The sequence below is a fragment of the Vigna radiata genome, chromosome 9, assembly GCF_000741045.1.
Source record: "Vigna radiata var. radiata cultivar VC1973A chromosome 9, Vradiata_ver6, whole genome shotgun sequence".
Classification (NCBI taxonomy): Eukaryota; Viridiplantae; Streptophyta; class Magnoliopsida; order Fabales; family Fabaceae; genus Vigna; species Vigna radiata.
The window spans coordinates 10440703-10448933 of record NC_028359.1 but is presented as its reverse complement, the minus strand read 5'-3'; the positions used below and the strand labels follow the sequence as shown (position 1 = coordinate 10448933).

The 8231-nt window shown below is 34.8% G+C and overlaps 2 protein-coding genes and 1 long non-coding RNA gene across 3 annotated transcripts; 1 reads left to right on the top strand and 2 right to left on the bottom strand.

The window, feature by feature from the left end:
* The first annotated feature begins 264 nt into the window (after positions 1-264).
* On the top strand, positions 265-657 carry LOC106773990. The gene is made up of 3 exons (XR_001376698.2): positions 265-374; positions 480-530; positions 612-657. It is a non-coding gene; the product is annotated as an uncharacterized LOC106773990 (long non-coding RNA).
* Positions 658-4197: 3540 nt separating this feature from the next.
* On the bottom strand, positions 4198-6205 carry LOC111240495 (TMV resistance protein N-like). The gene is made up of 4 exons (XM_022785906.1): positions 6183-6205; positions 5034-6114; positions 4598-4873; positions 4198-4479 (listed from the first exon to the last, which is right to left on the bottom strand). Exons 1-4 carry the CDS (start codon positions 6203-6205, stop codon positions 4198-4200), a joined length of 1662 nt encoding a protein of 553 aa, XP_022641627.1.
* LOC106773304 (TMV resistance protein N-like) lies at positions 6180-6734 on the bottom strand. The gene has a single exon (XM_022786449.1). It carries the CDS (start codon positions 6732-6734, stop codon positions 6210-6212), a length of 525 nt encoding a protein of 174 aa, XP_022642170.1. The 3' UTR covers positions 6180-6209.
* Positions 6735-8231: the final 1497 nt, after the last annotated feature.

Here is an 8231-nt window from a genome sequence, read left to right as displayed (position 1 = left end):
ATTTGACTAGGTCACTGCCAATAGTTGGGAAAGTGGATTGTTCATTTTATTCTTGGTTGTGTTTGCTCTTATTGCTGCTGGTTATGTGCTTGTTAAGGTAATGCTGCTCTACAGATGCATGGTTTAGATGGTATGATCTTAATCGTCAATTGTGATATGGCTTGATAAATTGTTAATGTTTTTGCTTGGAGGGGCTGGAAGATCCCACAAGGAGCAAGTATAAACTAATACTAAGTTGTTCACTTATTGTTACTTCTGTGATACCTCCTGAGTTACCAATGGAATTATCGATAGCGGTTAATACTTCTCTTATTGCCCAGGCACGGCGTGGGATTTTTTGCACAGAGCCTTTTCGGATACCATTTGCTGGAAAGGTACCTGGAGGCCTGTCAAAACGTTTCTACTCATGTACCTTGTTTGGTATATAGATCATATGACAATTTTTTTATATAATTTCTTGCACATACTTTGCCATACAGGTTGATATATGTTGTTTTGACAAGACAGGGACACTTACATCTGATGATATGGTATGCCCATATTAGACAATGATATTGGTTTATCCTTTAGGCCATTGTTTGCGGTCTAACTTTTTAATTCCCATTTTGTAGGAATTTTCTGGAGTTGTTGGGTTGAATGGAACTACAGATTTGGAGTTTGTGAAGTTTGCTTTTATTACAAAACACAATCAAGGAAAATCACCTTATTATGGGCTATCTTGTAGCGGTGCATCTGATCATGGGCTGATGAAAATTGATAGAAGGGGATGATTACAGAGTTTGTAGGTAAACCAAATGAAGTAGACGTGAATGCAATGGTACATTAGCTCTACCTTAACTCTCACATTTCTGACCCAGTTATTAAATGAAATATGAAGTGTTCAAAGCTAATTCACTATCACCTTTGATAACTGCAGCGTGTTGATACCAGTCTCCTAGGCTTAAGTGCAGAAGAAGCAGAGAAATATTCTTTTCTTTCTCCAATGGGTGATTTTGTATTCAGAACTGAGGTCCTGTTGAAACTGCTAAGGTGGAGCTTTCCTTCCCGCAATGACTTAAAGAATTTGAAATCATCCCATCTTCTTTGAGGGACCACATAGTCCAAGTGAGAAACAATCCAAACCATGGAATTGAATGCTCTTATGCTAATGAAGTTAATCTCCTTTCTGTTCTTGATGCTTTTGTTTCTGTTTTGTATTTTCAGACATATAGGTTCAGGAATTACTGGAAAGATATTGATCAAATACCTACGTGCCTTTTATTGCTTTAAAATTCTATAATATTTAAGTGTTAGTAAATTGTAGAAACTTGACTATAATGTAGTGTAGGTTAATGTTATATTTGGATTAAATTATGTATTAAATATTATTACACAATTTAATGTTTGAAATGAATTTCATTATGTTAGTTTAATTGAATATATTCATTTCATGTTATATTCATTATAAATTGATTGATAAGATTATAACACAGGAAATTAATTGTAAATTGAATGAATATGCCAAATGTAATAATGAATTATTATTTTTGTATAAAACAAGTTTTTATGATAGGTGAACAATGTATGTAATAAAAGATTATTTTTGAAAAGTATATATTATGGTAGGTGAACAATTACTTGTCATAATATGTTTTACATATTATGATAGGTGAAAGAATCATCGTCATAAAACGTCACATATTATGATAGGTAAAGTTGCTATATTATGACGGATAAGTGAAAATTTGTCATAATACACTGCACCTATTATGATAGGTGACAGAAAGTCCGTCATAATACACTGGACCTATTATGATGGACTTTTCTGTCCGTCATAAAATGCACAGGACCTATTATGATGCCCAGAACTACGATGCCAAGTTATCCGTCATAATAGGTCATGTTTACCCGTCATAAAAAGAAATTTTTCCACTAGTGTTCCTCTGCACAGGCACCACACCTCAAAGGAGAGAGCACATCTTTATTCGAAACCTAAAACAAAAAAAAAAGTAAATAAAAACTAATCAAAAATGGAAAATCAGAAGGTATCAGAGGAAGGGAAGATCAAGTTAGTTCGATCTGTGGTGATTATGTGTGGCTCGCGATTTTCATCTTCAAGGTGCTACAATGAAAGTTTGATGGTGAACATTGATGCTGGATCAGTACGTTCTATGATGTGTGAACTGGGGTCATGGTGAAGCTCACATATGCTTTCGCATTTGTTAGGTTCATATTTATGTGGTTGGTGCAAATGGTGGTCGGGTGGCTCATAGAGATCTGATGTTGAACGATGGTGTGTAGCGTGGTGGTTCTTTCACGGTTTCATGTCTGGATTACATCATTGCCAAGCCCAGTTGATTCAAGTCCTTGACAATGACGAAACAATGAGCAAGTCCATCATGTAACTGTCATAGTAATTTCGACCTTCCTTCTTCTTTGTCACTGATCACGACATCTGACACCACGCACGCCAAAAGAGGCTTTGGCCAAATAAGGACACATGATGGTTGACTCTAGTGTTGGCTAGGGTTTCTATGTGGAGTTATTGGAGAAGAAACCCTTGGCGGTTTCTAAATTGAAAAAGAGGAATATGGGTTTCTTATGGATTTTACTTCGTGCACCTCTCTAAAATTAATCTTTGCACCTTCACATGTGATATCTTGAAGAAAAATGGTGAACGTTTTAGGTTCAACTTTTCATATACATTGCATATTTGGGTGAAAAATTTGTCACTCTTTTTATCAACAAATTTATTAATAAAAAAGTTCATCGTAATAGAAATTTTAAATTAGTGAGGAATTTTAAGGCTTAAAGTTATAGACGGATTTTACCTTTGGAAATATCTGTCGACAAATGAAATATGTATTATCGAAAAAAATTTCTATCTCTAAAATTCATCGATAATAAGTCGGTTAGTAATTGAAATTTTAAAATTCATTGATAAAATCTGTTAATAATTCAAATTACTGATGGACTAATTTTCATTTCTAACTTTCCATCAAAAAAATTTCAAGAATTTTTGTTGTACTTTTTCCAATCTTTATTTGATAATTCTTTCTTTTTGGTATGTCAACTTTTTCACTCAGTCATTTTGGTTCATGTGTTTCTTTCTAATTCACACACATTTTTTCATCTTTTTCCTTTCAGTGAGGAAGGTAATATAAACATTTTTCAGGCTGGTGTGTTTTTTCAAAACAAGGTTTAAACATGATATTTCAATCAAATTCAAAGTGGCTGTTTGTCCCTAACTCAAATTCATTAAAGAAAATTTTGCCATAATGCTTTCCTCACCTTCTAATGTATGAACACTTGACACATAATTAGTGTACACAAAGCATATGCTCTTAATCATTCAGGACTACTCATCTTTCCTTCCTTATACTCCGAAGTTCAAAATCCGTTCTATATCAAGGATGTTGGATGTTACTTTGTTTTGTTGCTTCATGGCGTTCTATTTTTTAACATATCAATGTTTGCTGAGACTACATTTATTAATGTCTTGGCAAAATATTTAACCTATCCTCTAAACATTCGTTCTGCAATGTCACGATAACCAAGGACAATAAATTATTCATCACTCAAAATTTATTCAAATGGATATCATTAATATTTTATATTGAACCTAACCAATGATGTTTTATGATACATGAAATAAATATTTTATAATTTAGTCAAGAAACTAAACATAATTTTTCAAGGATAAAAAAACATATTTAAAAGTAATGTATGTGTAGCAAAAAAGTTGAATCATTCAATAGTAATTATATTGGTTCATCTCATTCTGAATAACGTTGAGTTCTTATGATACCAATAGCAGTTTTATAGAATAATATTAGGTAGCAAAACAAAAAAGAGGAAATAAAATTCTGAAAGAGATAGAATATACGAGTTGAAATAAAAGTGATCGTTATTATTTTCAATATGCACGGTCAATTACTTATAATACTTGCAGTAACCAAAAAAGCTAATTGAGATTCTCGAAAACTAATTTAGCGTTATTATTTAGGAACATTTATTTTGACTAAAACTTTATTCAACAACTAAAACAAAAAAAAAAATAAAGATGACAAGTGGAGTATAAAAGAAAATATTTACCAATAACCCTTCAAATTCAACGTCGGGATTTATATCTGATAATTTTTTAGCTTATAATTTAAAAGGATGTTTGTTTCAGTGTTCTATTCTCAGCAATTATAGTTAAAAAGGATTCAACCTGCATTATATCTTTTCCAATGGCCTAAGCTTCGAACAACCAGATAGGATGAGAGTTTTTAAAGATGTCAACTTATATATCTCTCTTGGGAGATAGCTTAGACTTGTGCAATCCTTCAAATTTATCAATACTATATTGGAGAGATCAGCAATGGATTGGTGTACCTTGAGCAAACTTGGACAATCTTTTAGAATGAGCTGTTCAAGACTTGGTAGTCCTGAAAAGTCAGGTGTTTGTATCAGGTATTTGGAGTGACTAAGATTAAGGAATTTTAACCGCTCCAAAACCTACAAAGATAGTTTACAAAAGATTAGGAAAGTAAATGTAAAAAGAATGCAATAGTTAGAATTGGAACCAATAGTTAATTAACCTAGTAGTTTTAAAAGAAAAGGTTGTAAAGAATACCTGGGGTTGTTTCCAGAGGAGTTGAAGATGACTATGCTTTAAATCCATTGCAATTACATTTTGCAAATGAAAGTTGCTTGGAATGTGTTTATATGGAAACCCCCGCCAACAAATACATCTCAGTTGTTCAGAAATGTGTCCATAGTCTCCACTAAGTTGTCCATGATCAAGTTGTAGCAGTCTTAGTCTCTTCATTTTCTTGAAAGAATGAGCTTTGAAGCAATCTCTGCTTGTTGAATGCAGTTTCAGGGACAATCCCTTGATAGCTTCCGTCCCCTGTGATGAATGTAGCAAAGATAAACAATTGAGAAATCCATAAATAATTGTTGATTATTGATACTTAACGTTGAGTTTAACAAGTTAACAACACATGCATTACACTTAGAAAAAAAACATTTCAAAACAAGTTTCAAAATTATATAAATAATGTTCTTACAGTATTATGTATCAGTACATCTTTTACGTCATCCTGAAACCACAATCGACTCCTTTTTCCCGGTTTCTCTGGGCATTCTTGACGAATAATTTCTCTTCCCATGTGTTGTAACAAAGGATGCACTTGAAGTTTGTTGTTCCTTTCAACTTTTATGAGGCCACGCTGTATGAGAACTGTTATTCCAATATCAGCATGTAGTCCACAGTCATTTAATATCTCTGTCACATAGTCTCTTTCTTTGCCAACAAAGAAACAACATACATCCAGAAATATATCCTTTTCCGTATCACGTAAATCTTCAAAACATATTTTTAATACGCTCAGAAGTTCATCCGGGGGAATTCTTTGTAGTTTCAACAATACACTTTCCCACACTTCTATTGTCCTATCATATAAATAAGAACCAAGGAATTGAAGAGTTAGCGGTAGTCCTCCACAATAAACAACGACGTTTCTTGCGAGTAAACTCCATTCTTTTCTTGGTTTTGCTTCTTTAAAGGCATGCCAACTAAAAAGCTCAAGTGACTCATTTTCGTTCAAAGGATGCGTTTGATAAACATAATTAACTTCGAGTCGGTTCAGCAGGCTAACATTTCTACTTGTAATTATTATCACAGAGCCTTGACCGAACCATCTATAACTCCCGTATAGGTTTTCAAATTGGCCAGAGCTATTCACGTCATCAAGCACAAGGAGGAACTTTTTTCGAGAAAATCCATTCTGGACCATAGTTCTTCCAATCTCAACGCTTGCCACCTTCAACTTGGATTTTAGGACATTAGAAAGAAGATTTTGTTGCAAAGCAACATGGCCTTGATAACGATTAAACTCAATAAAACTCTTACCAATGAATTGACGATAAATTCGATTATAGATGGCTTTGGCTATGGTTGTTTTACCTGATCCTCCAATTCCCCATATTCCTATCATACACACTTTGCTGGATTCATTTTCAATACATTTAATCACGTCTTCCACGCGGGACTCTAATCCAACTGGATATTCGGTAATAAACAAGTCTTTATAGTCCAGTAATGTCTTGACGCGGCTAACAATTATGTCTACAAGTTCAGCATCATGCCTTCAAGATGATAATTTGTTACCAAAATTAAATCATAACCTTAACACATGCTTCATTCACTCTCAAACCAAAGAAAGAAGGAAGGATTCATTTGTTTACCTGAAATTTCTGAAATCCCAACCCGGGATACCTGCAGCTGTGATGAGTGCAAGCCTCCACCTGGACAACGCATGTTTCAGTTGTTCTCCTGAATAGCTTTTGTGAGCAGCTTCTTCCAACGCTCTTCCAAAATCATCCTTCGGATAACGTACATTCGATGGTTCAATCTCGTAAAATACGGGCACAACTATTTGGCCAAATGTTTCGTAGCATTCAATGATTTTTTCAAGCTCAAGAAGAGAGCAAGCAGATTCAGTGTATGATTTGGAGAAAACGATTATTGTAACNTTAGTGTGTCCTATTGCTCTCATGTGCTCTTCCAGCTTCATTCCCTCATGCAGATTCTCCTGGCTAATAAAAGTTTTGACTTGAGCTTGTAAAAGTACAGAGTGGAGATGAGAAACAAACCTTTTACCGATGTCTTCTCCACCAAAGTTGATGAAGACATCGTGTATGAAATGGGATTCTGATGTTAAGAAGGACGAAGATGATGATGATAAAGAAGAAGATGCAAACTCCATAGAAGGAATTGAAGTCAATTCTTCAACGCAATAATGTTAAAGATTAATATGTTTTAGATGCAGTCTCGATGTGTGTTATCAGTCACCCATAGTCAAATACCATTTATATTTTATATTTCGAAAATGTTTTGTTGACAACGTTTTTTGACACACTTTTGACAACGCCACATGGCGTGTCCTTAGTGGCTGAAAAACGGTGAGAGAATGTCACTTAAGTGAGGGGTATAATGGGAAGTGAGAGGTACTTTGGGTAATGGTTTTCGAATGAAAATTTTAGAGTTGGCGCCTTTCATTGAGCACAGTTTCAGACTTTGCCCTTTTGCCTTCTCGCTCTCTTGCTCTGTTTCTCCTTCTCGCTCTCTTGCGCTTTTGCCTTCTCACTGTGGAATCGGAATCGTGGTGTTTTCTGCTCTCCGAATCTTGCTCTCGGAAGGTTGCTAATCTNGTTGTCGGACTCTTGGCTGTCGGAATCGTTTTCTCGTTCGTTGGGTGTCGTTGCCTCACATTCGTTCTCCGTTTCTGAGGGTTTTTCGAAGGTTGGGTATTNTGGTCCATTTGTTATTTGCAAAAGTTTTTAATTTTAGGGAAACCTAACTATTTCTGTCCACATTGCTATCTTTGTAGGAGCAATGCCACGAAGAAGACAAAGTGTAAGACTTACATTTCGAATATTGAATCATTTATTGTCAGGGATGATTTATAAGGTGTTTTGTTAGTATTTATTGTATGTTTTGTAATTGTTTTGTAGTGGAGACTTCAGATATTCATGGATTCCGTCAAGATTCTAGAAATGAACACCAAACTACGACAACCGCATATAGACCGTATTAATATGACGCCATTTAAGTGTTGTTTGAACCTTATGAACCCTATTGAAGTAAACATACAATTGTTGAGGTTGATGGTAAAAAGTTGGGTGGGGAAAGATTTGAGTTTTAGGGTGTGTCAACATTTAGTGCCTTTTAATCCTGTTGATGTTTTCATGGCCACCGGTTTAGACTTAGGTGGTCTAGATGTACCGTTTGATGAATGTGTTGTGGGTTTGCTTGGTGACATGTTTAATCCGAGTACCACGACAAAGGAGGACCTAATTGACATGTTTGATTTGATTGTAAGGGATGAGGCCGTAGATGTAGATGTAGTTTGTAGGTTATACATTTTTATTTGTTTGGTTACATTTTATTTCCCTAAGAAGTCCATACATGTTTGTAACATGCCTTGTTCAGTGTTAGATGATTTAGACAGTTTATGTTTGTATGACTGGGCTTCTGCTGAACATCAAAACCTTGTACAAAATTTACACAAGTGTAAGATCAAAATAATATCCAAAGGATGGGATATGAATCTCTAGGATCATTTGGTTATGTCGAAAATGAAGACGGACTGTGGGTTCCAAAAGAAATTCCCCCCAATGTTCAAGAAGAAGGGGAAGGCATAGAAGATGAACATCACGATGAAGGCAATTCTTCTATAACACTGACTGATGTAATGAACCGC